The 27,100-nt window shown below is 52.5% G+C and overlaps 2 protein-coding genes and 1 long non-coding RNA gene across 3 annotated transcripts in view; 2 read left to right on the forward strand and 1 right to left on the reverse strand.

Annotated features, from left to right (window-relative positions):
• The window catches only part of LOC117009891 (polyunsaturated fatty acid lipoxygenase ALOX8-like), a 36,694-nt gene extending 36,140 nt beyond the window's left edge, over window positions 1-554 (reverse strand). The window contains exon 1 of the mRNA XM_042780118.1: window positions 404-554. Within this exon, the coding sequence (XP_042636052.1) occupies window positions 404-550 (147 nt within the window). The 5' untranslated portion in view covers window positions 551-554. The remainder of the gene's footprint in view (window positions 1-403) is intronic.
• A 109-nt stretch (window positions 555-663) lies between these two features.
• On the forward strand, window positions 664-11,929 carry FIS1 (fission, mitochondrial 1). The gene is made up of 5 exons (XM_033084282.2): window positions 664-774; window positions 4,724-4,856; window positions 9,607-9,683; window positions 11,167-11,272; window positions 11,728-11,929. Exons 1-5 carry the CDS (start codon window positions 664-666, stop codon window positions 11,817-11,819), a joined length of 519 nt encoding a protein of 172 aa, XP_032940173.2. The 3' UTR covers window positions 11,820-11,929.
• Window positions 11,930-21,307: 9,378 nt separating this feature from the next.
• On the forward strand, window positions 21,308-26,678 carry LOC117009928. The gene is made up of 3 exons (XR_004420562.1): window positions 21,308-21,349; window positions 23,436-23,517; window positions 26,605-26,678. It is a non-coding gene; the product is annotated as an uncharacterized LOC117009928 (long non-coding RNA).
• Window positions 26,679-27,100: the final 422 nt, after the last annotated feature.

The raw sequence follows: 27,100 nt of genomic DNA on the forward strand, positions 1-27,100 counted from the left end.
CCCAATTCCCATCCAAATGTCCTCAGAATGTCCCCAAATGTCCCCAGATGCCCCCCAAATGTCCTTAAATGTCCCCAAATGTCCCTAAATGTCCCCGAGATTCCCTCTAAATGTCCCTAAATCCCCCCAAGTCCCCCCCAAATGTCCCCAAGACCCTCCCAAATGTCCCCAAATCCCCCCTAAAACCCCCAAATCCCACCTAAAAATCCCCAAATCCCCCCGCAATGTCCCCAAGACCCCCCAAAGCCTCAAATCCCCCCCCAAATGTCCCCAAATCCCCCTCAAATCCCACCCAAATGTCCCCAAATGTCCCCAAACCCCCCCCATCCCCTCACAACCGCCCCCCCCCTCCCCTCACGCTCCCCTCACGCTCCCCCCCGGTTCCCCCCCGGCCGTTCCTCACCGCCCCGCAATGGAAGTCGGGTCCCCAGCGATCCAGCACCGTCCTGGGGCTGCTCCCGCGGGTCCCCACCAGCGTCACGGCGATGGCGTCGCTGGTCCCGGCGCCGGGAGCGGTGCCGGTGCGGACCCGCACCCGGTACGCGGCCATGGCGGCGGCTGCGCGCTGACTGACAAGGGGAGGAGCCAATCGCTGAAGGCCTCACGTCGCGTTCAGCCAATCAGAGCGCGGCTCCTCACGGATCGACCAATCACAGCGCGGGGATGGGAAAAAGACGCGGGGACGCGGCGTCACTTCCGCCTTCACTTCCGGCGCGGCTTCCGGGTGCGATGGACCCCGAGTTCGACGATGTGGTGGCGGTGGAGGATTTGATGGTGAGGCCACGCCCCTCGTGGGGGGATGGACACGCCCCCCTTTTCCGCGGCCACGCCCACCCCTCGTGCACCCCCAAATTGCCGCGAAACCCCCCCCGGGCCACGCCCCTTTTGTCCCCCCCACCCGTGACCCCAAATCCGAGCAGGCCACGCCCCCTTGAAGTGCGCCGCCATTTTGTTTTGGCCACGCCCACTTTTACTGCGTGGTCACGCCCACGTTTTTGGTTGGCCACGCCCCCTTTCCGGGACCCCCCGGGGGTCTTTGGGGTCTTTAGCCACGCCCATATCACGTGGCCACGCCCACCCTGTAAGCTCCGCCCACAGAGCCCCTCCCAGTGTCCCCCCAGTGCTCCCAGTAAACCCCCTGTGCCTTCCCAGTATCTCCCAGTATCCTCCCAGTTCCTCCCAGTGCTCCCAGTGTTCCCAGTAACGCGCCTGTGCCTTCCCAGTATCTCCCAGTATCCTCCCAGTATCTCCCAGTGCTCTACCAGTGCTCCCAGTACTCCCAGTAACCCCCCTGTGCCTTCCCAGTATCCCCCCAGTTCCTCCCAGTATCTCCCAGTATCCTCCCAGTGTTCCCCCAGTGCTCCCAGTAACCTCCCCAATGCATTCCCAGTATCATCCCAGTATCTCCCAGTCCTCCCAGTACTCCCAGTAACTCCCAGTAACACGCCTGTGCCTTCCCAGTATCTCCCAGTGTCCCGCCAGTTCCTCCCAGTATCTCCCAGTATCTCCCAGTATCCTCCCAGTACTCCCAGTAACTCCCCTATGCCTTCCCAGTATGTCCCAGTATCTCCCAGTAGTCCCAGTAACCCCCCTGTGCCTTTCTAGTATCTCCCAGTATGCCCCCAGTATCTCCCAGTGCTCTCCCAGTACTCCCTGTAACACCCCCTGGGCCTTCCCAGTATCCTCCCAGTATCCCCCCAGTACTCCCAGTTCCTCCCAGTATCTCCCAGTATCCCCCCTGTGCCTTCCCAGTATCTCCCAGTATCTCCCAGTATGCCCCCAGTATCTCCCAGTATCTCCCAGTATCCTCCCAGTACTCCCAGTAACTCCCCTATGCCTTCCCAGTATCTCCCAGTATCTCCCAGTAGTCCCAGTAACCCCCCTGTGCATTCCCAGTGTCCTCCCAGTATCTCCCAGTATCCCCCCAGTACTCCCAGTATCCCCCCCAGTATCTCCCAGTGCTCTCCCAGTACTCCCAGTAACCCCCCTGTGCCTTTCCAGTGCACCCCTAGTAATCCCAGTATGCTCCCAGTATCCTCCCAGTATCTCCCAGTATATCCCAGTATCCTCCAAGTTCCTCCCAGTAACTCCCAGTACTCCCAGTAACACGCCTGTGCCCTCCCAGTATCTCCCAGTATCCTCCCAGTTCCTCCCAGTAGTCCCAGTAACCCCCCTGTGCATTCCCAGTGTCCTCCCAGTATCCTCCCAGTATCTCCCAGTATCCCCCCAGTACTCCCAGTATCTCCCAGTATCCTCCCAGTGTCTCCCAGTGCTCTACCAGGGCTCCCAGTGTCTCCCAGTTCCTCCCAGTGCTCCCAGTGTTCCCAGTAACACGCCTGTGCCTTCCCAGTATCTCCCAGTGCTCCCAGTAACCCCCCCATGCCTTCCCAGTATCTCCCAGTATCCACTCAGTTCCTCCCAGTAACTCCCAGTACTCCCAGTAAGCCCCCTGTGCCTTCCCAGTATCTCCCAGTATCCCCCCAGTACTCCCAGTATCTCCCAGTATCCTCCAAGTTCCTCCCAGTAACTCCCAGTGCTCCCAGTAACACCCCTGTGCCTTCCCAGTATCTCCCAGTATCTCCCAGTATCTCCCAGTATCTCCCAGTTCCTCCCAGTAGTCCCAGTAACCCCCCTGTGCCTTCCCAGTATCTCCCAGTGTCCCGCCAGTTCCTCCCAGTATCTCCCAGTATCCCCCAGTATCCTCCAGTATCTCCCAGTATCCTCCCAGTACTCCCAGTAACTCCCCTATGCCTTCCCAGTATCTCCCAGTGCTCCCAGTAACCCCTGGTGCCTTCCCAGTATCTCCAAGTATCCTCCCAGTATCTCCCAGTATCCCTCCAGTATCTCCCAGTATCCTCCAGTATTCCCAGTAACCCCCTGTGCCTTCCCAGTATCTCCAGTATATCCCAGTGTCCCCTGGTATCCTCCCAGTGCTCCCAGTAACTCCCAGTAACACCCCTGTGCCTTCCCAGTATCTCCCAGTATCCTCCCAGTATCTCCCAGTGCTCTACCAGGGCTCCCAGTATCTCCCAGTACCTCCCAGTATCCTCCCAGTACTCCTCCAGTATCTCCCAATATCTCCCACTGCTCCCAGTACTCCCAGTAACCCCCCATGCCTTCCCAGTATCTCCCAGTATCCTCCCAGTTCCTCCCAGTAACTCCCAGTACTCCCAGTAACCCTCCTGTGCCTTTCCAGTATCTCCCAGTATCCTCCCAGTATCTCCCAGTGCTCTACCAGGGCTCCCAGTGTCTCCCAGTTCCTCCCAGTGCTCCCAGTAATCCCCCGTGCCTTCCCAGTATCTCCCAGTATATCCCAGTGTCCCCTGGTATCCTCCCAGTGCTCCCAGTAACTCCCAGTAACCCCCCTGTGCCTTCCCAGTATCTCCCAGTACCCTGCCTGTGCCTTCCCAGTATCTCCCAGTGCTCTCCCAGTACTCCCAGTAACCCCCCTGTGCCTTTCCAGTGCTCCCCTAGTAATCCCAGTATGCTCCCAGTGTCCTCCCAGTATCTCCCAGTATCCTCCAAGTTCTTCCCAGTACTCCCAGTAAACCTCTTGTGCCTTCCCAGTATCTCCCAGTATATCCCAGTGTCCCCCGGTATCCTCCCAGTGCCTTCCCAGTATCTCCCAGTATCCTCCCAGTATCTCCCAGTGCTCTACCAGGGCTCCCAGTATCTCCCAGTATCTCCCAGTGCTCCCAGTAACCCCCCCATGCCTTCCCAGTATCTCCCAGTATCCTCCCAGTGCTCCACCAGTGCTCTCCCAGTACTCCCAGTAACCCTCCTGTGCCTTCCCAGTATCTCCCAGTATCCTCCCAGTTCCTCCCAGTATCTCCCAGTATCCCCCCAGAACTCCCAGTATCTCCCAGTATCCTCCCAGGATATCCCAGTATCCTCCCAGTTCCTCCCAGTGCTCCCAGTGTTCCCAGTAACACGCCTGTGCCTTCCCAGTATCTCCCAGTATCCTCTCAGTGTTCCCCCAGTGCTCCCAGTGACCCCTGGTGCCTTCCCAGTATCTCCCAGTATCCTCCCAGTATCTCCCAGTGCTCTACCAGGGCTCCCAGTGTCTCCCAGTATCCTCCAAGTTCCTCCCAGTATCTCCCAGTAGTCCCAGTAACCCCCCAGTACTCCCAGTATCTCCCAGTATACTCCCAGTGTCTCCCAGTATGCCCCCAGTATCTCCCAGTATCTCCCATTATCCCCCCAGTATCTCCCAGTATCTCCCATTATCCCCCCAGTATCTCCCAGTATCTCCCAGTATCACCCCAGTACTCCCAGTAACTCCCCTATGCCTTCCCAGTATCTCCCAGTATCTCCCAGTAGTCCCAGTAACCCCCCTGTGCCTTTCCAGTATCTCCAAGTATCCTCCCAGTATCTCCCAGTATCCTCCCAGTATCTCCCAGTAACCCCCCCAGTGCCTTCCCAGCAACTCCCAGTACTCCCAGTAACCCCCCTGTGCCTTCCCAGTATCTCCCAGTATCTCCCAGTATTCCCCAGTATCCCCCCAGTGCTCCCAGTATCCCCCCAGTATCCTCCCAGTAACCCCCAGTATCTCCCAGTATCCCCCCAGTATCTCCCAGTATCTCCCAGTATCCCCCCAGTATCTCCCAGTATCTCCCAGTATCCCCCCAGTATCTCCCAGTTTGGCGGCCGCCTCTCCATAACCATGACCCCCCCGTGACCCCGTGACCTCTGACCCCATGACCTTTCACCTTTAACCCCGCAGGCCCTGGAGCGCCGCTACGCCGCCGAGCGCCAGCAGGGGGCGCCGACGCGGCAGTGCCGGTTCGAGTACGGCTGGGGCCTGGTCCGGAGCCGCTACCGGGACGACATCGCCAAAGGGGTGGCGCTGCTGGCCGGTGAGGGAACCGGAACCGGAACCGGAACCGGAACCGGAACCGGGACATGGGGGGGAAAACCTTGGGGTGAGGCCTGGTCCGGTACCGGTACCGGGAAGGCGTCGCTGTGGGGTGAGGCCTGGTCTGGTACCGGTACCGGGAGGGCGTCGCTGTGGGGTGAGGCCTGGTCTGGTACCGGTACCGGGAGGGCGTCGCTGTGGGGTGAGGCCTGGTCTGGTACCGGTACAGGGAGGGCATCGCTGTGGGGTGAGGCCTGGTCTGGTACCGTTACCGGGAGGGCGTCGCTGTGGGGTGAGGCCTGGTACCGGTACCGGGAGGGCGTCGCTGTGGGGTGAGGCCTGGTCTGGTACCGGTACCGGGAGGGCGTCGCTGTGGGGTGAGGCCTGGTCTGGTACCGGTACCGGGAGGGCATCGCTGTGGGGTGAGGCCTGGTATGGTACCGGTACCGGGAGGGCGTCGCTGTGGGGTGAGGCCTGGTATGGTACCGGTACCGGGAGGGCGTCGCTGTGGGGTGAGGCCTGGTCTGGTACCGGTACCAGGAGGGCGTCGCTGTGGGGTGAGGCCTGGTCTGGTACCGGTACCGGGAGGGCATCGCTGTGGGGTGAGGCCTGGTACCGGTACCGGGAGGGCGTCGCTGTGGGGTGAGGCCTGGTCTGGTACCGGTACCGGGAGGGCATCGCTGTGGGGTGAGGCCTGGTCTGGTACCGGTACCGGGAGGGCGTCGCTGTGGGGTGAGGCCTGGTCTGGTACCGGTACCGGGAGGGCATCGCTGTGGGGTGAGGCCTGGTCTGGTACCGGTACCGGGAGGGCGTCGCTGTGGGGTGAGGCCTGGTCTGGTACCGGTACCGGGAGGGCATCGCTGTGGGGTGAGGCCTGGTACCGGTACCGGGAGGGCATCGCTGTGGGGTGAGGCCTGGTACCGGTACCGGGAGGGCATCACTGTGAGGTGAGGCCTGGTCTGGTACCGTACCGGGAGGGCATCGCTGTGGGGTGAGGCCTGGTACCGGTACCGGGAGGGCGTCGCTGTGGGGTGAGGCCTGGTCTGGTACCGGTACCGGGAGGGCATCGCTGTGGGGTGAGGCCTGGTCTGGTACCGGTACCGGGAGGGCATCGCTGTGGGGTGAGGCCTGGTACCGGTACCGGGAGGGCATCGCTGTGGGGTGAGGCCTGGTACCGGTACCGGGAGGGCGTCGCTGTGGGGTGAGGCCTGGTCTGGTACCGGTACCGGGAGGGGCGTGGCCACGGTGGGGGCTCAGCCAACACCGGAAGTGGTGCCATGATGGAGCGGGGCTAACACAGGAAGTGGAGCCCTGATGGGGCGGAGCTAACACAGGAATTGAGGTCATGGCTGTAAATTGGGTCAGGACTGGGGGCGGAGCTAACACAGGAAGTGCAACCATGATGGGGCGCTGCTATAACAGGAAGTAGAGCCATGATGGGGTGGAGCTTACACAGGAAATGCAGCCATTATGGGGTGGGGCTAACACAGGACGTGGAGCCATGACTGGGCGGAGCTAACACAGGAAGTTGAGCCATGATGGGGCTGAGCTTACACAGGAAGTGGAGCCATGATGGGGCAGGGATAACACAGGGGGTGGAGCCAACACAGGAAGTTCAACCATGATGGGGCAGAGCTAACACAGGAAGTGGAGGCATGATGCGGTGGAGCTAACACAGGAAGTGGAACCATGATGGGGCAGAGCTAACACAGGAAGTGGAGCCATGATGGGGCAGAGCTAACACAGGAAGTGGAGCCATGATAGGGCGGAGCTAACACAGGAAGTGGAGCCATTATGAGGCGGAGCTAAGACAGGAAGTGGAGCCATGATGGGGCGGAGGTAATACAGGAAGTGGAACCATGATGGGGTGGGGCTAACACAGGAAGTGCAGCCGCCATGAGGCGGAGCTAACACAAGAAGTGGAGCCATGATGGGGCGGAGTTAACACAGGAAGTAGTGTCATGATGGGGCGATGCTAACACAGGAAGTGGAGCCATGATGGGGCGGAGCTATAACAGGAAGTAGAAGAATGATGGGGCGGAGCTAGTACAGGAAGTTGAGTCATTATAGGGCAGAGCTAGCACAGAAAGTGACACCATGATGGGGCGGAGCTAACACAGGAAGTTCAGCCATGATGGGGCGGAGCTAACACAGGAAGTAGTGCCGTGATGGGGCGGGGCTAACACAGGAAGTGGAGCCATGATGGGGCGGAGCTAGTACAGGAAGTTGAGTCAGTATAGGCTGGAGCTAATGCAGGAAGTGGAGCCATGATAGGGCAGAGCTAACAGAGGAAGTGAAACCATGATGGGTAGGACTTACACAGGAAGTGGAGCCATGATGTGGCAGGGTTAACACAGGGGGCGGAGCCAACACAGGAAGTTCAACCATGATGGGGCTGAGCTTACACAGGAAGTGGAGCCATGATGGGGAGGAACTATAACAGGAAGTGGAGCCATGATGGGGCAGGGCTAACACAGGAAGTTCAGCCATGATGGGGCAGGGCTTACACAGGAAGTGCAGCCATGATGGGGCGGAGCTAACAGAGGAAGTGGAGCCATGATGGGGCGGGGCTAAGACAGGAAGTGACGCCATGATGGGGCGGAACTATAACAGGAAGTGGAGCCATGATGGGGTGGGGCTAACATGGGAAGTGGAGCCATGATGGGGTGGAGCTATAACAGGAAATGCAGCCATGATGAGGTGGGGCTAACACAGGAAATGGAGCCATGATGGGGCGGAGCTAACACAGGAAGTGACGCCATGATGGGGCAGAGCTTACACAGGAAATGGAGCCATGATGGGGCGGGGCTAACGCAGGAAGTGGAGAGGGGAGCTGTGATGGGGCGGGACTAATACAGGAAGTGGATCCATGATGGGGTGGGGCTAACACAGGAAGTGTAGCCCGGATGGGGCGGAGCTAGTACAGGAAGTTGAGTCATTATAGGGCGGAGCTAACACAGGAAGTGGAGCAATGATGTGGTGGAGCTAACACAGGAAGTGGAGCCATGATGGGGTGAAGCTAACACAGGAAGTGGAGCCATGATGGGGCGGAGCTAACACAGGAAGGTCAACCATGATGGGGCAGAACTAACACAGGAAATGGCGCCATGATGGGGCAGAGCTTACCCAGGAAATGCAGCCATGATGGGGTGGAGCTAACACAGGAAGTGGAGCCATGATGGGGCGGAGCTAACACAGGAAGTGCAGCCATGATGGGGTGGAGCTAACACAGGAAATGCAGCCATGATGGGGTGGAGCTAACACAGGAAGTGGAGCCATGATGGGGCGGAGCTAACACAGGAAGTGCAGCCATGATGGGGCGGAGCTAACAGAGGAAGTGGAGCCATGATGGGGCGGGGCTAAGACAGGAAGTGACGCCATGATGGGGCGGAACTATAACAGGAAGTGGAGCCATGATGGGGTGGGGCTAACATGGGAAGTGGAGCCATGATGGGGTGGAGCTATAACAGGAAATGCAGCCATGATGAGGTGGGGCTAACACAGGAAATGGAGCCATGATGGGGCGGAGCTAACACAGGAAGTGACGCCATGATGGGGCAGAGCTTACACAGGAAATGGAGCCATGATGGGGCGGGGCTAACGCAGGAAGTGGAGAGGGGAGCTGTGATGGGGCGGGACTAATACAGGAAGTGGATCCATGATGGGGTGGGGCTAACACAGGAAGTGTAGCCCGGATGGGGCGGAGCTAGTACAGGAAGTTGAGTCATTATAGGGCGGAGCTAACACAGGAAGTGGAGCAATGATGTGGTGGAGCTAACACAGGAAGTGGAGCCATGATGGGGTGAAGCTAACACAGGAAGTGGAGCCATGATGGGGCGGAGCTAACACAGGAAGGTCAACCATGATGGGGCAGAACTAACACAGGAAATGGCGCCATGATGGGGCAGAGCTTACCCAGGAAATGCAGCCATGATGGGGTGGAGCTAACACAGGAAGTGGAGCCATGATGGGGCGGAGCTAACACAGGAAGTGCAGCCATGATGGGGTGGAGCTAACACAGGAAATGCAGCCATTATGGGGTGGGGCTAACACAGGATGTGGAGCCATGATGGGGTGGAGCTATAAATGGAAATGCAGCCATGATGAGGTGGGGCTAACACAGGAAATGGAGCCATGATGGGGCGGGGCTAATGCAGGAAGTGGAGAGGGGAGCTGTGATGGGGCGGGACTAATACAGGAAGTGGATCCATGATGGGGTGGGGCTAACACAGGAAGTGGAGCCACTAACGGGCGGAACTAACACAGGAAGTAGAGCCATGATGGGACGGAGCTAGTACAGGAAGTTGAGTCATTATAGGACAGAGCTAAGACAGGAAGTGGAGCCATGATGTGGCGGAGCTAATACAGGAAGTGCAGCCATGATGGGACGTAGCTAACACAGAAAGTGGAGCCATAATGTGGCAGAATTAACACAGGGGGCGGGGCTAACCCAGGAAGTGCAACCATGATAGGGCGGTGCTAACACAGGAAGTGCAGCTATGATGGGGCGGAACGTACACAGGAAATGCAGCCATGATGGGGCGGGCCTAACACAGGAAGTGCAACCATGATAGGGCGGTGCCAACACAGGAAGTGGAGCCATGATGGGGCGGAACGTACACAGGAAATGCAGCCATGATTTGGTGTTTTTGGGGTTTTTGTGGTTTGGGGATTTGGGGTTTTTGGGGATTTTGGAATTTGGATTTTTGGATTTTTGGGGGTCATGACCCCGCTGCTGCCCCTCCCCCCAGAGCTGCTGCCCGAGACCCCCCCCGAGGAGCAGCGCGACGTCCTGTTCTACCTGGCCCTGGGCAACTACCGGCTCAAGGTGGGGACACGGGGACACGGGGACAGCGGGGACATTGAGGGGACATTGAGGGGACATTGAGGGGACATTGAGGGGACATTGACGCACAGGTCACACAGGTGACACAGGTGACATTAAGAACACAGAGGTGACACTGAGCTCACACAGGTGGCACTGAGGTGACACAGGTGACACAGGTGTCATACAGATGTCACACAGGCATCACACACATGACATTAATGACACACAGGTGACACTCAGGTGATACAGGTGACACACAGGTCACACAGGTGACACTGAACTCACACAGGTGACACTCAGGTGGCATTAATGACACACAGGTGACACAGGTGACACAGGTGGCACTGAGATTACACACAGGTGACACACAGGTGACATTAATGACACACAGGTGACACTGATGTCACACAGATGACACAAGTGACACACAAGTGACCCAGGTGACACACAGGTGACATTAATGACACACAGGTGACAGAGATGTCACACAGGTGATACTGAGGTGACGCAGGTGACACACAGGTGACATTATTGAGACACAGATCACACAGGTGACACTAAGCTCATGCAGGTGACACGGGTGACACACAGGTGACACAGGTGACACTGAGATGACACAGGTGATATTCAGGTGACACAGGTGACATTAATGACACACAGGTGACACTGAGCTCACACAGGTGACACAGGTGACACGCAGGTGACACACAGGTGACATTAATGACACCCAGGTGACACCAAGGTGAGACAGAGGTGACACAAGTGACACACAGGTGGCATTAATGACACACAGGTGACACACAAGTGACATTAATGACACACAGGTGACAGAGATGTCACACAGGTGATACTGAAGTGACGCAGGTGACACACAGGTGACATTATTGAGACACAGGTGACACAGGTGACACTAAGCTCACACAGGCGACACGGGTGACACACAGGTGACACAGGTGACACTGAGATGACACAGGTGATATTCAGGTGACACAGGTGACGTTAATGACACACAGGTGACACTGAGCTCACACAGGTGACACACAGGTGGCATTAATGTCACACAGGTGACACTGATGTCACACAGATGGCACAAGTGACACAGAGGTGACATTGAGCTCACACAGGTGACACTGAGGTGACATTAATGACTCACAGGTGATACAGGTGACACAGATAACACAGGTGACACTCAGGTGACATTAATGTGACACAGGTGACACACAGGTGAAGTTAATGACACACAGGTGACAGAGATGTCACACAGGTGATACTGAGGTGACGCAGGTGACACTGAGCTCACACAGGTGACACACAGGTGACATTAATGACACTCAGGTGACACTGAGCTCACACAGGTGACACACAGGTGCCATTAATGACACACAGGTAACACAGAGGTGACACAGGTGACACAGGTGACACTGAGGTGACCCAGGTGACACCCAGGTGACCCCAGGTGACACGGTGTCCCCGCTGTCCCCAGGAGTACGAGCGCTCCCTGGAACACCTGGAGCGGCTGCTGGCGGCCGAGCCCCAGAACCCGCAGGTGCTGCGGCTGCGGAGCCGCGTCCGGAGCCGCCTGAGACGAGGTCAGGGGACACTGGGGGGACACTGGGGACACTGGGGGGACACTGGGGACACTGGGGGGATTGGGGACATTTGGGACAATGGGGACACTGGGGACATTGGGGACATTTGGGGGGATTGGGGACACAAATGTCCCAAAGCCCCCCAGGCTGGTCCTTGATGCTGACGTGTCCCCTTTGTCCCCTTTGTCCCCTTTGTCCCCTTTGTCCCTCTGTCCCTCTGTCCCTCTGTCCCTCTGTCCCTCTGTCCCCTCTGTCCCCTCTGTCCCTCTGTCCCTTTGTCCCTCTGTCCCTCTGTCCCCTCTGTCCCTCTGTCCCTCTGTCCCTCTGTCCCTCTGTCCCCTCTGTCCCTCTGTCCCTCTGTCCCTCTGTCCCCTCTGTCCCTCTGTCCCTCTGTCCCTCTGTCCCTCTGTCCCCTCTGTCCCTCTGTCCCTCTGTCCCTTTGTCCCCTCCCCCAGACGGCCTGGTGGGCGCGGCCATCGTTGGGGGCGTGGTCATGGGCGTGGCCGGCCTGTTGGGCGTGGCCATTTCCCGCGCTACTCGCCACTGACCACGCCCCCTTTTTCCCCACGTGGGGGGCGGGGCTTCGATGACGTCACCGAGAGGATGTGATGACGTCACGGATGTCACGGATGTCACCGATGTCACCTCCCCCCCTCCGTGCCTTGGGGACATCCCCGAGTGTCCCCTCCCCCCCGCCCCACCTCGTGCTGGCCCCGCCCCCCTCCCGTGATGTAAATAAACCTGATTGGCTGCGGGGGTGGTGACGTCATCGATGGGGCGGGGCTTGGGAAAGATCGGGTGTCCCCAAAAATGTCACCGAATCCACCCCAAAAAATGTCACCAAATGTCCCAAAAATGTCTCAAAATGTCCCAAAAAATGTCCCCAAAATGTCACCAAAAATGTCACCAAGCCCCTCCCGAGTGTCCTCGAGTGTCCCCAAATGTCCGCAGAGTGTCCCTGAGTGTCCCCAAGCCCCCCCAAAAATGTCCCCAAATGTCCCCAAAAATGTCCCCAGAGTGTCCCCAAGTGTCCCCAAATTCACCTCGAGTGTCCCCAAATGTCCCCAAGCCCCCCCTGAGTGTCCCCAAAACCCCCCCAAGTGTCCCCAAATTCCCCTCAAGTGTCCCCAAATGTCCCCAAAATGTCCCCAAAAATGTCCCCAGAGTGTCCCCAAGTGTCCCCAAGCCCCCCCGAGTGTCCCCAAGTGTCCCCAAATCCCCCCAAAAATGTCCCCAGAGCCCCCCCCGATTGTCCCCAAGCCCCCCCAAGTGTCCCCAACCCTCCCCTGAGTGTCCTCAAATCCCCCAAAAATGTCCCCAAATGTCCCCAAGCCCCCTCGAGTGTCCCCAGGTGTCCCCAACCCCCCTCGAGTGTCCCCAAATGTCCCCAAATCCCCCCCGAGTGTCCCCAAGTGTCCCCAGAGCCCCCCCGAGTGTCCCCAAGTGTCCCCAAATGTCCCTAAAATGTCCCCAAATGTCCCCCGAGTGTCCCCAACCCCCCCTGAGTCTCCCCAAGTGTCCCCAGATCCCCCCAAAAATGTCCCCAACCCCCCCAAATGTCACCAAATGTCCCCAAGCCCCCCCCCCGAGTGTCCCCAAGTGTCACCTGAGCCCCCCCCCTTTTCCCCTCCCCCCCCAATTGACGTCACAGGAAAGGGGGGAGGGGGAGGGGCAGGAAAGGGGGGTGGGGGAGGGGCAGGAAATGGGGGTGGGGGAGGGGCAGCCCCAGACCCCAAAGGTGCCCCCGGGGGTGGGGGAGGGGCAGGAAGGGGGGGTGGGGGAGGGGCAGGAAAGGGGGGGAGGGGGAGGGGCAGGAAAGGGGGGGAGGGGGAGGGGCAGGAAGGGACACTGGAGCTTTCCTGAGGGGTGGGGGAGGGGCGGGGGGGGGGAGCACCCCCCAAATGGCCCCCGGGCCCCTCCCCCACCCCCCCTTCCTGCCCCTCCCCCACCCCCCAAATGGCCCCCGGGCCCCTCCCCCACCCCCCCCGGCCACACCCGGACAGCGCTGACCAGTAAACACCAGTGGGACCAGTACAGACCAGTACAGAGCAGTGAGACCGGTGGGACCAGTACAGACCAGTACAGACCAGTACAGACCAGTACAGACCAGTGGGATCCCAGCTGGACAGCGCTGACCACTGCTGGACACCAGTACAGACCAGTACAGACCAGTGCTGGACACCAGTGACCACCAGTGGGACCAGTACAGACCAGTACAGACCAGTGGGATCCCGGCTGGACAGCGCTGACCACTGCTGGACACCAGTACAGACCAGTACAGACCAGTGCCGGACACCAGTACAGACCAGTACAGACCAGTAAGTACCAGTGCTGGACACCAGTGACCACCAGTGACATCCCAGCTGGACACCAGTGACACCAGTGACCACCAGTGCCGGACACCAGTGAGACCAGTGACACCAGTACAGACCAGTAAGTACCTGTGCTGGACACCAGTGACCACCAGTGACATCCTGGCTGGACACCAGTGACCACCAGTGACATCCTGGCTGGACACCAGTGACCACCAGTGACATCCTGGCTGGACACCAGTGCTCCCAGTGCTCCCAGTTCCACCAGTAACCAGCACCACCAGTGACCAGTGACCACCAGCACCAGCGCTCCCAGTTCCACCAGTGACCAGTGACCACCAGTGACCACCAGTGACCACCAGTGACCACCAGTGACCAGTGCTCCCAGTTCAACCAGCACCACCAGTGACCAGTGACCAGCGCTCCCAGTGCTCCCAGTGACCACCAGTGACCCCAGTGACCACCAGTGACCAGTGTCCAGTGCTCCCAGTTCGACCATTGACCAGCGCTCCCAGTGCTCCCAGTTCCACCAGTGACCAGTGAGCAGCGCTCCCAGTGCTCCCAGTGACCACCAGTGACCACCAGTGACCAGTGATCAGCACCACCAGTGCCTGCTGACCAGTGACCAGTGCTCCCAGTGCTCCCATCACCACCAGTGACCACCAGTGACCACCGACCAACGTTCCCAGCACTCCCAGTTCCACCAGTGACCAGCACCACCAGCGACCAGTGACCAGCACCACCAGTGACCAGTGCTCCCAGCACCACCAGTACCTGCTGTCCAGTGCTCCCAGTTCCACCAGTGACCATCGCTCCAACACTCCCAGTGACCACCAGTGACCAGCATCACCAGTGACCAGCGCTCCCAGTTCCACCAGTAACCACCAGTGACCAGTGACCATCACCACCAGTGACCACCAGTGACCAGTGACCAGCAACCACCAGCACCAGTGCTCCCAGTTCCACCAGTGACCAGTGACCACCAGTGACCAGTGACCACCAGTGACCAGCGCTCCCAGTGCTCCCAGTAACCACCAGTGACACCAGTGACCACCAGTGACACCAGTGACTACCAGTGACGGCTGAGCAGCATTCCCAGTTCCACCAGTGACCACCAGTGACCATCGCTCCCAGTGCTCCCAGTGCCACCAGCGACCACCAGTGACCACTGACCAGCACTCCCAGTTCAACCAGTGACCACCAGTGACCACTGACCAACACTCCCAGTTCAACCAGTGACCACCAGTGACCAGTGACCACCAGTGACCACTGACCAACACTCCCAGTTCCACCAGTGAGACCAACACTCCCGGTTCAACCAGTGACCAGTGACCAGCACCACCAGTGACCACCAGTAACCACCAGTGACACCAGTGAGCACCAGTGACCACCAGTGACCACCAGTGACCAGTGACCACCAGTGACCAGCATCACCAGTGTCCGGTGACCAGCACCACCAGTGACCAGTGTCCAGCGCTCCCAGCACTCCCAGTTCAACCAGTACCCGCCATCCAGTGCTCCCAGTGACCACCGGTGACCATCGTTCTCAGTGACCAGTGACCACCAGTTCCACCAGTTCCACCAGTGACCACCAGTTCCACCAGTGTCCAGCATCACCAGTGACCAGTGGCCACCAGTGACCAGCGACCAGTTCCACCAGTGACCAGTGACCATCACCACCAGTGACCAGTGACCACCAGTGACCACCAGTTCCACCAGTATCCTCTATCCAGTCCCTCCCAGTGCCCTCCCAGTCCCTCCCAATCCCCTCCCAGTCCCATCCCAGTCCATCCCAGTCCCTCCCAGTCCCTCCCAGTCCATCCCAGTCCCTCCCAGTCCCATCCCAGTCCCTCCCAGTTCCCTCCCAGTCCCTCCCAGTCCCTCCCAGTCCCATCCCAGTCCCTCCCAGTCCCTCCCAGTCCCTCCCAGTCCATCCCAATCCCCTCCCAGTCCCTCCCAATCCCATCCCAGTCCCTCCCAGTCCCATCCCAGTCCCTCCCAGTCCCTCCCAGTCCCATCCCAGTCCCTCCCAGTCCCTCCCAGTCCCTCCCAGTTCCCTCCCAGTCCCTCCCAGTCCATCCCAGTCCCATCCCAGTCCCTCCCAGTCCCTCCCAGTCCCATCCCAGTCCCTCCCAGTCCATCCCAGTCCCTCCCAGTCCCTCCCAGTCCCTCCCAGTTCCCTCCCAGTCCATCCCAGTCCCTCCCAGTCCCTCCCAGTCCCTCCCAGTCCATCCCAGTCCCTCCCAGTCCCTCCCAGTCCCATCCCAGTCCCTCCCAGTCCATCCCAGTCCCTCCCAGTCCCTCCCAGTCCCTCCCAGTCCCCATGCCCCCGTGGCTCCCGCTGGCCGCGCTGGCCGTGGCCGTGGCCGGTTGGGGTCTCTCGGTGGCCGCGGTGGCCGCGGGCGTGTGGGGGATGGGCGGGGGCCAGCGCAGCGCTGTCACCGCTGTCATCGTCACCCGCGGCCTCTGGGCCGACTGCGGCACCGACGCCAGCGGGGTGACATCGTGTGAGCCGCTGGTGTCACTGGTGTCACTGCCCGGTAATGGGGACACTGGGGACATTGGGGACACTGGGGACATTGGGGACATTGGGGACATTGAGGGGATTGGGGACATTGGGGACATTGCGGCACCGACGCCAGCGGGGTGACGTCGTGTGAGCCGCTGGTGTCACTGGTGTCACTGCCCGGTAATGGGGACACTGAGGGGACACTGGGGACATTGGGGACATTGGGGACATTGGGGACATTGTGGCACCGACGCCAGCGGGGTGACATCGTGTGAGCCGCTGGTGTCACTGGTGTCACTGCCCGGTAATGGGGACATCATTGGGGACAGTGGGGACAGTGGGGACAATGAGGGGATTTGGGACATTGGGGACATTGGGGACATTGGGGACATTGGGGACATTGGGGACACTGGGGACACTGGGGACATTGGGGATGTTGGGGACATCAATGAGGATTGGGGACATTGGGGACATTGGGGACACTGGGGACAGTGGGGACATTGGGGACAGTGGGGACATCAATGGGGATTGGGGACATTGGGGACATTGGGGACGTTGGGGACATTGGGGACATTTGGGACATTTGGGGGGGTTGGGGACACCAATGGGGATTTGGGGACATTGGGGATGTTGGGGACATTGGGGACATTGAGGGGGATTGGGGACATTGAGGACACTGGTGACACCTTGATGACAGTTTGGTGACACTTTAGTGACACTTTAGTGACACTTTAAGGACACCTTGGTGACACTTTAGTGACACTTTAGTGACATTTTGGTGACACTTTAGTGACACTCTGGTGACACTTTAAGGACACTCTGGTGACACTTTGGGGACATCAGCCGTGTGACAACGCCGGGGAAGCGGGGGGAGGGGACAGGAAAGGGACAGGGAGGGGACATTGGGGACATTGGGGACATTGGGGATGGGGACAGGAAAGGGACGGGGAGGGGACATTGGGGACATTGGGGACATCGGGGACAGGAAAGGGACGGGGAGGGGACAGCGAGGGACACACGGGGGGGGACAACGGGGACAGGGGGGTTGGGGACAGCGGGGACATTGGGGACACTGAGGGGACACTGAGGGGACATTGGGGGGGTTGGGGACACTGAGGGGACATTGGGGACAGTGGGGTGGCACAAGGGTAGTGGCACTGGGGTGACCTTGAGGTGACCTTGGGGACAATTTGGGAAATTTGAGGGGGATTTGGTGACAATTTGGGGACATTTTGGGGACATTGGGGACATTTTGGGGACATTGGGGACATTTTGGGGACATTGGGGTGACCTTGGAGTGACCTTGGGGACAATTTGGGGACATTTTGGGAAATTTGGGGACATTTTGGGGACAATTTGGGGACATTTTAAGGAATTTGGGGGGATTTAGGGACATTTTGGGGACATTGGGGTGACCTTGAGGTGACCTTGGTGACAATTTGGGGACATTTTGTGGAATTTGGTGACAATTTGGGACATTTGAGGGGGATTTGGTGACAATTTGGGGACATTTGAGGAGAATTTGGGGGGATTTTGTGACATTTGTTGACAATTTGGGGACATTTTAAGGACTTTGAGGACAATTTGGGGACATTTTGGGAAATTGGGTGACAAATTTGGGGACATTTTGTGGAATTTGGGGACATTTTGGGGTCCTTGGTGACATTTTAGGGACGTTTTGGAGACATTTAGGTGACCTTGAGGTGACTTTGGGGACATTTTGAGGAGATTTGGGGGGATTTGTTGACAAATTGGGGACACTTTGTGGAATTTGGTGACAATTTGGGGACATTTTGGGGACATTTTTGGGGACATTTTTGGGACATTTTTGGGGACATTTTTGGGGACACTTTGGGGACATTTTGGGGACATTTTGTGGAATTTTGGGAAATTTGGGGACATTTTGGGGACATTTGGTGACAATTTGGGGACATTTTGGGGACATTTTGGGGACATTTTGTGGAATTTGGGGACATTTTGGGAAATTTGAGGGGGATTTGGTGACAATTTGGGGACATTTAGGGGACATTGGGGTGACCTTGAGGTGACCTTGGGGACATTTGGGGACATTTTGGGAAATTTGGTGACAAATTTGGGACATTTTGGGGCCCTTGGTGACAATTTGAGGACATTTGAGGAGATTTTGGGGGGATTTTGGGACATTTGGGGACATTTTGAGGACATTTGGTGACAAATTTGGGGACATTTTGTGGAATTTAGGGACATTTTAGGGACATTTTGGTGACCTTGGGGTGACCTTGGGGACATTTTGAGAAATTTGGGGACATTTGGGGACATTTTAAGGAATTTGGTGACATTTTAGGGACCTTTTGGGGACATTTTGTGGAATTTGGTGACAATTTGGGGACATTTTGGGGATTTTGGGGTGAATTTTGTGATGATTTTTGGGTGAATTTTGGGTTATTTTGGGGAAATTTTGGGGTGAATTTTGGGATTTTTTTGGGATGAATTTTGGGTGATTTTTGGGGTGATTTTTGGGTTATTTTGGGGTGAATTTGTGATAATTTTGTGATAATTTTGGGATAATTTTGTGATAATTTTGGGATAATTTTGGGATTATTTTAGGATTATTTTAGGGTGATTTTATGGTGATTTTTGGGCTGATTTTTTGAAAATTTTGGGTTATTTTCAGGTGATTTTTGGGTGATTTTTGGGATAATTTTAGGATTATTTTAGGATTATTTTAGGGTGATTTTTGGGTGATTTTAGGATGATTTTTGGGGTGAATTTTGGAAAATTTGGATTATTTTCAGGTGATTTTTGGGTTATTTTGGGGTGAATTTTGGGATAATTTTGGGATTATTTTGTGATAATTTTAGGATTATTTTAGGGTGATTTTTGGGGTGAATTTTGGGAAATTTGGGTTATTTTAGGGTGATTTTTGGGATAATTTTGGGATAATTTTGGGATTATTTTGGGGATTATTTTAGGATTATTTTAGGATAATTTTAGGATTATTTTAGGGTGATTTTTGGGAAATTTTGGGTGATTTTAGGAAGATTTTTGGGTTATTTTGGGGTGAATTTTGTGATAATTTTGGGATAATTTTGGGGGTTATTTTGGATTATTTTAGGATTATTTTAGGATGATTTTTGGGAAATTTGGGTTATTTTGGGGTGATTTTTGGGTGATTTTTGGGTGATTTGGGGATTATTTTATGATGATTTTTGGGCTGATTTTGGGTCATTTTGGGGCCATATTTGGGATTTATTTTGGGTTATTTTGAGTTATTTTTGGGTGATTTTGGGATAATTTTTGGAATGATTTTGGGATGATTTTGGGGTGATTTTGGGTCATTTTGGGCCTGTTTTTAGGATTATTTTAGGATTATTTTAGGATGATTTTTGGGCTGATTTTTGGGCTGATTTTGGGATTTATTTTGATTTATTTTGGTTTATTTTGGGCTGATTTTTGGGTTGATTTTGGGATTTATTTTGATTTATTTTGGTTTATTTTGGGCTGATTTTGGGTTATTTTGAGGAGGTTTTTTGGGGTAATTTCAGGTTGATTTGGGGTGATTTTGGGGATTTATTTTTATTTATTTTGGTTTATTTTGGGGTGATTTTGGGTCATTTTGGGGCTGATTTTGGGATTTATTTTGATTTATTCTGGTTTATTTTGGGCTGATTTTGGGTTATTTTGAGGAGGTTTTTTGGGGTAATTTCAGGCTGTTTTGGGTTGATTTTGGGATTTATTTTGGGTCATTTTGGGTGATTTTGGGAATTATTTTAGGATGATTTTTAGGTGATTTTGGGGCTGTTTTGGGTTTTTTAGGGGGGTGATTTTGGGCTGATTTTGGGTTATTTTGGGAGGGTTTTTTGGATAATTTTTGGGATGATTTTGGGCTGATTTTGGGCTGATTTCAGGGTGATTTTTGGGCTGATTTTAGGATTATTTTAGGATGATTTTGAGCTGATTTTGGGGTGATTTGGGGTGATTTTTGTGATGATTTTGGGGTCATTTTGGGGCTGATTTGGGGAGGTGTTTGGGGGTGATTTGGGATTATTTTAGGGTGATTTTGAGATAATTTTTGGGGAGATTTTGGGGTGAATTTTGGGAAATTTGGGTTATTTTTGGGTTATTTTTGAGGTTATTTTGGGGTAATTTCAGGGTGATTTTTGGTGATTTCAGGGTGAATTTGGGGATGAATTTTATGATGATTTTGGGCTGATTTTGGGGTGATTTTGGGGATTTATTTTGATTTATTTTGATTTATTTTGATTTATTTTGGGCTGATTTTAGGTCATTTTGGGGCTGATTTTAGGATTATTTCAGGATTATTTTAGGATTATTTCAGGTTGATTTTGGGGCTGATTTTGGGGATTTATTTTGATTTATTTTGGTTTATTTTGGGCTGATTTGGGGTTATTTTAGGATTATTTTAGGGTTATTTTAGGGTTATTTTAGGATGATTGGGGCTGATTTTGGGCTGATTTTTGTGATGATTTTTGGGGTGAATTTTGGGCTGATTTTGGGTTATTTTGGGGCTGATTTTAGGATTATTTTAGGATTATTTTAGGATTATTTTAGGCTGATTTTTGGGATTTATTTTGATTTATTTTGGGTCATTTTGGGGCTGTTTTTATGATTATTTTAGGATGATTTTGGGATTATTTTGGGCTGATTTTGGGTCATTTTGGGGCCATATTTGGGATTTATTTTGGGTTATTTTGGGCTGATTTTGGGTTATTTTGGGGCTGTTTTTTAAGATTATTTTAGGATGATTTTAGGATTATTTTGGGGCTGTTTTGGGATTTATTTTGATTTATTTTGGGTTATTTTGGGGTGATTTTGGGGTGATTTTGGGGCTGTTTTTAGGATTATTTTAGGATGATTTTAGGGTGATTTTGGGGTTGATTTTGGGATTTATTTTGGTTTATCTTGGTTTATTTTGGGGTGATTTTGGGGCTGGTTTTGGGATTGATTTTGGGTTATTTTGGGGTGAATTTGGGTTATTTTTGGGTGATTTTTGGGCCATTTTGGGGTGAATTTTTTTATGATTTTTGGGTGATTTCAGGCTGGTTTTGGGGATAATTTTATGATGATTTTGTGCTGATTTTGAGCCGATTTTGAGTTTTTTAACCCCATTTTTTCCCTCCCCAGGGTACCTGCACGGCGGCCGCGCCCTGGCCGTGCTCGGAGCCGCCCTGGGGGCCCTGGGGGGGTCCCTGGGGGCTCTGGGGGGGTCCAGGAGGGGCCCCCGGGCGGCGGGGGGGGCTCTGCTGCTGCTGGCAGGTGGGGGAGGGGCGGGGGAGGGGTGGGGGAGGGGCTGGGGGGAGGGGGAGGGGAAAATTTGGGTGATTTTGGGCTGAATTTGGGTGATTTTTGCCAATTTTGGGTGATTTTTGTTGATTTTTGGCTGATTTTGGTTGATTTTTGTTGATTTTTGTTGATTTTTTGTTGATTTTTGCTGATTTTTTGGCTGATTTTGGTTGATTTTTGTGATTTTTGTTGATTTTTGTTGAATTTTTTTGGCTGATTTTTGTTGATTTTTGTTGATTTTTGCTGATTATTTGGTTGATTTTTGCTGATTTTGGGCTGATTTTTGTTGATTTTTGCTGATTTGGGGCTGATTTGGGGTTGATTTTTTTGATTTTGTGTTGATTTTTGTTGATTTTTGCTGAATTTTTAGCTGATTTTGGGGTGATTTTTGGGTGATTTTTGGGGTGATTTTGTGATTTTGTGTTGATTTTTTGGGTGATTTTTGCTGATTTTTTGGGTAATTTTGGGCTAATTTATGGTGATTTTGGTGATTTTGGGTGATTTTTTGGTTGATTTTTGTTGATTTTTTTGGCTGATTTTGGTTAATTTTTTATGATTTTTGGAATTTTTTTATGATTTTGGGATGATTTTTGATGATTTTTGATGATTTTGGGATGATTTTGGGGTGATTTTGGGCTGATTTTGGTTGGTTTTTGTTGGGTTTTTTGGGTGATTTTTGCTGATTTTTTGGGCTGATTTTGGGGTGATTTTTGTGATTTTGGGATGATTTGAGCTGATTTTTGTTGATTTTTGTTGATTTTTTGGTTGATTTTGGGCTGATTTGGGGTGATTTTGGGGTGATTTTGGGTGATTTTGGGCTGAATTTGGGTGATTTTTACCAATTTTTGTTGATTTTTGTTGATTTTTTGGCTGATTTTTGTTGATTTTTTATGATTTTTTGCTGATTTTTTACGATTTTGGGATAATTTCAGCTGATTTTTGGTGATTTTTGCTGATTTTTTGGCTGATTTTGGTTGATTTTGGGGTGATTTTGTGATTTTGTGTTGATTTTTGGGTGATTTTGCTGATTTTTTGGGCTGATTTTTGGTTTATTTTTTAAATTTTGGGCTGATTTTGGATGATTTGTGCTGAATTGGGGTGATTTTGGTTGATTCTGGGGTGATTTTGGGTGATTTGGGTTATTTTGGCTGATTTTTGGCTGATTTTGGGCCAGTTCTGGGTGATTTTTGAGATGATGTTTGCGTGATTTTTGGGGAGATTTTGGTTGATTTTTGTTGATTTTTTGGTGTGATTTTGTGTCATTTTGGGGTGATTTTTGTCATTTTCTGTTGATTTTGGTTGATTTTTTTGTTGATTTTTTGTGTGATTTTGGTTGATCTTGTGTAATTTTGGGGTGATTTTTGCCAATTTTTGAGTGATTTTTGTTGATTTTTTGGGGCTGTTTTTGGTTGATTTTTTATGATTTTGGTTTATTTTTTATTATTTTGGGGTGATTTTAGATGATTTTGGGTGATTTGGGGCTGATTTTTGCCAGTTTTGGATGATTTGGGACTGATTTTGTGATTTTGGGGTGATTTTGCCAGTTTTGGCTGATTTTTGTTGATTTTGGGCCGATTTGGGGTGATTTTTGTTGATTTTGGGTCAATTTTGCCCATTTTTGTGCTGATTTTTGTTGATTCTGGGCTGATTTTGGGTGATTTTTTCTGATTTTTGCCCATTTTTATCCATTTTTGTGCTGATTTTTGTTGATTTTTGGCTGATTTGGGGTGATTTTTTCTGATTTTTGCCCATTTTTGCCCGTTTTTTTGCTGATTTTTGTTGATTTTGGGCTGATTTTTGGGTGATTTTTGTTGATTTTGGGTCATTTTTATCCATTTTTGTGCTGATTTTTGTTGATTTTGGGCTGATTTTGGGTGATTTTTGTTGATTTTTGGGTGATTTTTGTTGATTTTTGGGTGATTTTTGTTGATTTTTGCCCATTTTTGCCCGTTTTTGTGCTGATTTTTGTTGATTTTGGGCTGATTTTGGGTGATTTTTGTTGATTTTTGCCCATTTTTGCCCGTTTTTGTGCTGATTTTCCCCATTTTCTCCCCCCCAGGTCTCTGTGCCGCGGGCGCCGCGCTCTGGTTCGGCCTCGGCTGCGCCGGGGAATTCTTCGACCCCAACACCGTGGGGGTCAGGTGGGGGAGGGGAATTCAGGGAATTTTGGGGAGTTTTTTGGGAATTTTGTGGATTTTGTGGAATTTGGAGATTTTTGGGGTGTTTTTAGGGGGAATTTGGGGAATTTTGGGAGTTTTTGGGGGATTTTGGGAATTTTTGGGGAGGATTTTTGGGAATATATTGAATTTTTGGGGGGAATTTGGGGAAGATTTGGGAATATTTGGGGGGGTTTTTGGTATTTTGGGTTATTTTTGGGAGTTTTTGGGGGGATTTTGGGGAATTTTGGGAATTTTCAGGGGATTTTTGGGAGATTTTGGGGAAATTTCGGGAGTTTTTGGGGGAATTTTGGGAATTTTAGGGGGGATTTTGGGGGATTTTGGGAATTTTTGGCATTTTGGGTGATTTTTGGGAATTTTTGGGGGAATTTTGTGGAATTTGGGGAGTTTTGGGGGGATTTTGGGGGATTTTTGGTATTTTGGGCGATTTTTGGGAATTTTTGGGGAGATTTGGGGAAATTTTGAGAGGTTTTGGGGGATTTTGGGGATTTTTGGATGGTCCCAGGGAGGATTTTGGGGAATTTATGGAATTTTGGGGGGGATTTTGGGGGGTCTTGAGGGAATTTGGGGATTTTGGGGGTTCTGGGGGTGTTTTTGGGGGGATTTTGGGAAATTTTGGGGGGATTTTGGAGGGATTTTGGGAGATTTTGGAGGGATTTTTCTATTTTTTGGGTGATTTTGGGGAATTTGGGGGGGGGATTGGGGGAGATTTTGGAGAATTTTTGGGAGATTTTGGGAAAATTGTTGGGAATTTGGGGAAATTTGGGGGGATTTGGGGGGATTTTTTGGTATTTTGGGCGATTTTTGGGAATTTTTGGGGAGATTTGGGGAAATTTTGGGAGGTTTTGGAGGGATTTTTGGGAAATTTTGGGAATTTATGGAATTCTGGGGGGGATTTTGGGGGAATTTTGGAAATTTTAGGGGAATTTTGGGGATTTTTTGGGATTTTTTGGGGATTTTTGGAATTTTGGGGGGTCCCAGGGAAGTTTTTGGGAGATTTTGGAGGGATTTTTCTATTTTTTGGGTGATTTTGGGAGAATTTGGGGGATTTTTAGGGATTTTGGGGGGATTTGGGGGATTTTGGGAATTTTTGGGGGGATTTTTGGTATTTTGGGTTATTTTGGGAGTTTTTGAGGGGATTTTTGGGGAGATTTTGGGGAATTTTAGGGCTGTTTTTGAGGGGATTTGGGGGGATTTTTGGGAATTTTGGGAGTCTTGGGGAGAATTTTGGGAAATTTTGGGTGATTTTGGGGAAATTTTGGGAGATTTTGGAGGGATTTTGGGGAATTTTGGGGAATTTATGGAATTTTGGGGGGATTTTGGGGAATTTGGGGAAGAATTGGGGGGATTTTAGGGAATTTGGGAAATTTTGGGGGATTTTGGGGAATTTTGGGAGATTTTGGAGGGATATTTCTATTTTTTGGGTGATTTGGGGAGAATTTGGGGGATTTTTGGGGATTTTGGGGGGGGATTTGGGGGATTTTGGGAATTTTTGGGAGTTTTTTGGGGAATTTTGGGGAATTTGGGGATTTGGGGGGTTCTGGGGGTGTTTTTGGGGGGGATTTTGGGAATTTTGGGGAATTTATGGAATTTTGGGGGGGGAATTTGGGGAAATTTGGGGAGATTTTGGGGGATTTTTGGGATTTTGAGGAGATTTTGGGGATTTTTTGGGGGGATTTTGGGGTTTTTGGGGATTTTTGGGAATTTTGAGGGGATTTTTGGAGATTTTTGGGTGGTCCCAAGGAAGTTTTGAGAGGATTTTGGGAAAATTTGGGGGGATTTTGGAGAACTTCTGGGATTTTGGGGGATCCCAGGGGAGTTTTTGGGGAGATTTTGGGGGATTTTGGGGAATTTTCTTCGATTTTGGGGGGATTTGGGGGGATTTTGGGAAATTTGGGGGGATTTTTGGTATTTTGGGTTATTTTTGGGAGTTTTGGGGGGGATTTTGGGGATTTGGGGATTTTTGGGGGATTTTGGGGATTTTTGGGGAATTTTGGGAATATTGGGGGGGATTTTTGGTATTTTGGGGCGATTTTGGGGAAATTTTGGGAGATTTTGGGGGGGATTTTGGGAAATTTTGGGGGATTTTGGGAGATTTTGGGGAATTTATGGAATTTGGGGGGGATTTTGGGGAATTTGGGGAAGAATTGGGGGGATTTTGGGGATTTTGAGGGGATTTGGGGGGATTTTGGGGGGGGATTTTGGGAAATTTTGGGAGATTTGGGGGAATTTTGGGGAATTTATGGAATTTTTGGGGGGATTTTGGGGGAATTTTGGGAATTTTTGGGAATTTTTTGGGGGATTTTTGGTATTTTGGGTTATTTTGGGGATTTTGGGGGGGATTTTGGGGGAATTTTGGGGATTTTTTGGGAATTTTGGGATTTTTGGAGGGATTTTGGAGGGATTTTTGGGATTTTGGGGGGATTTTGGGAAATTTTGGGGAAATTTTTGGGATTTGAGGGAATTTTGGGGATGATTTGGAGAAAATTTTGGGGATTTTGGGGGATTTGGGGATCCCAGGAGAATTTGGGGACGATCTAGGGGGTCCTGGGGGAGTTTTTGGGGGGGATTTTGGGGAATTTTAGGGTCTTTTTGGGGAATTTTTGGGGATTTTTTTGGGAATTTAGGGAGTTTTGGAAGGATTTGGTGAGTTTTTGGAGGGGATTTTGGGGAATTTGGGGGAATTTTGGGAATTTTTGGGATTTTAGGGGGTTCCCAGGGGAGTTTTGGGGGGATTTTGGGGAAATTTTGAGTTTTTTGGGGAGGATTTTTGGATTTTTTTGAGTTTTTGGGAGGATTTTGGAGAATTTTTGGGGATTTTTGGGGAATTTTGGGGGGGATTTTGGAGGGATTATTTTTTTATTTTTGGGGATTTTTTTTTTGAGATTTTGGGGATTTGGGGGGAGATTTTGGGGAATTTTGGGAGTTTTTGGGGCTTTTTGGGGGGAATTTTTCGGGGGATTTTTTCAGGATATTTTGGGGATTTTTTGGGATTTTTTTGGGATTTTTGGGTCTAACTCCCCTCCCCCTCTCCCCCTCCCCTCCCCCCAGGTTCGAGCCGGGCCCCGCCGTGCTGGAGGCGGGTGGGGGAGGGGCGCTGCAGGCCCTGGGGGGAGGGGCGCTGCTCTGGCTGGCCCGACCCCGGTGAGAACCGCGCCCCTCCCCCACCCTGGGGCAACTCAAACCCCTCCCCCACCCTGGCAAAACTCACTCAAACCCCTCCCCCACTCCTTTAGCCCCTCCCCCACCCTTTAAACTCCTCCCCCACTCTTTAGCCCCTCCCCCACCTTTCAAGCCCCTCCCCTCATTGCCCCCCCTCCTTTAACTCCTCCCCCACCCCTTTAGCCCCTCCCCCACCCTTCAAACCCCTCCCCCACCTCTCAAGCCCCTCCCCCACATCTTTAGCCCCTCCCACACCCTTTTAGCCCCTCCCCCACCCCAAACCCCTCCCCTCATTGCCCCTCCCCCTCCTTTAGCCCCTCCCCCACTCTTCAAGCCCCTCCCCCACTCTTTAGCCCCTCCCCCACCCCTTTAAAGCCCCTCCCCC

Source organism: Catharus ustulatus, chromosome 37 (genome assembly GCF_009819885.2).
Source record: "Catharus ustulatus isolate bCatUst1 chromosome 37, bCatUst1.pri.v2, whole genome shotgun sequence".
Taxonomy (NCBI): Eukaryota; Metazoa; Chordata; class Aves; order Passeriformes; family Turdidae; genus Catharus; species Catharus ustulatus.

Coding starts and splice junctions, on each gene's coding strand:
- FIS1 (XM_033084282.2), top strand. CDS start 664: ATGGGAAAAAGACGCGGGGACGCGGCGTCACTTCCGCCTTCACTTCCG. Junction 775..4,723: donor TGGCGGTGGAGGATTTGATG/GTGAGGCCACGC, acceptor TTAACCCCGCAG/GCCCTGGAGCGCCGCTACGC. Junction 9,684..11,166: donor TGGGCAACTACCGGCTCAAG/GTGGGGACACGG, acceptor CGCTGTCCCCAG/GAGTACGAGCGCTCCCTGGA.